General features: G+C 68.9%; 1 protein-coding gene across 1 annotated transcript in view; it reads right to left on the bottom strand.

Moving 5' to 3' along the window:
* Positions 1–283, bottom strand: part of DUSP7 (dual specificity phosphatase 7) — a 6,152-nt gene that overhangs the window by 587 nt on the left and 5,282 nt on the right. The window contains exon 4 of the mRNA XM_010851941.1: positions 139–204. Coding sequence (XP_010850243.1) covers positions 139–204 — 66 coding nt within the window. The remainder of the gene's footprint in view (positions 1–138; positions 205–283) is intronic.

Here is a 283-nt window from a genome sequence, read left to right as displayed (position 1 = left end):
AGCCATCAGCAGAAAGGAGTGTCCTGGGACAAGGAGAGGCCCCGAGGGACTCCCAAAGCCATGTGTCTGATCGCCTCAGGCCCCTCCGGAAAGTCCTGCCGGTGGAGGCCTGGCTGTGGGACACTGAGGGGAGCTCACCTCGGCACAGGTGATGTCTGGGTTCCTTGGGCCAGAGGCGGCAGGCCTGGGCCCTGCCGGCGGGCCCTGTGGGGGCCCGGGAGGGGCTGGCCCATCGCCCCGTGCCCCCGGCCTCACGTGGACTCGAGCGTGTTGAGTGGGAACA

The sequence above is a fragment of the Bison bison genome, unplaced genomic scaffold (assembly GCF_000754665.1).
Source record: "Bison bison bison isolate TAMUID 2011002044 unplaced genomic scaffold, Bison_UMD1.0 scf7180017864304, whole genome shotgun sequence".
Lineage (NCBI taxonomy): Eukaryota > Metazoa > Chordata > Mammalia > Artiodactyla > Bovidae > Bison > Bison bison.
The sequence above is the reverse complement of the archived record's forward strand: the minus strand, read 5'-3'. Positions and strand labels throughout refer to the sequence as shown.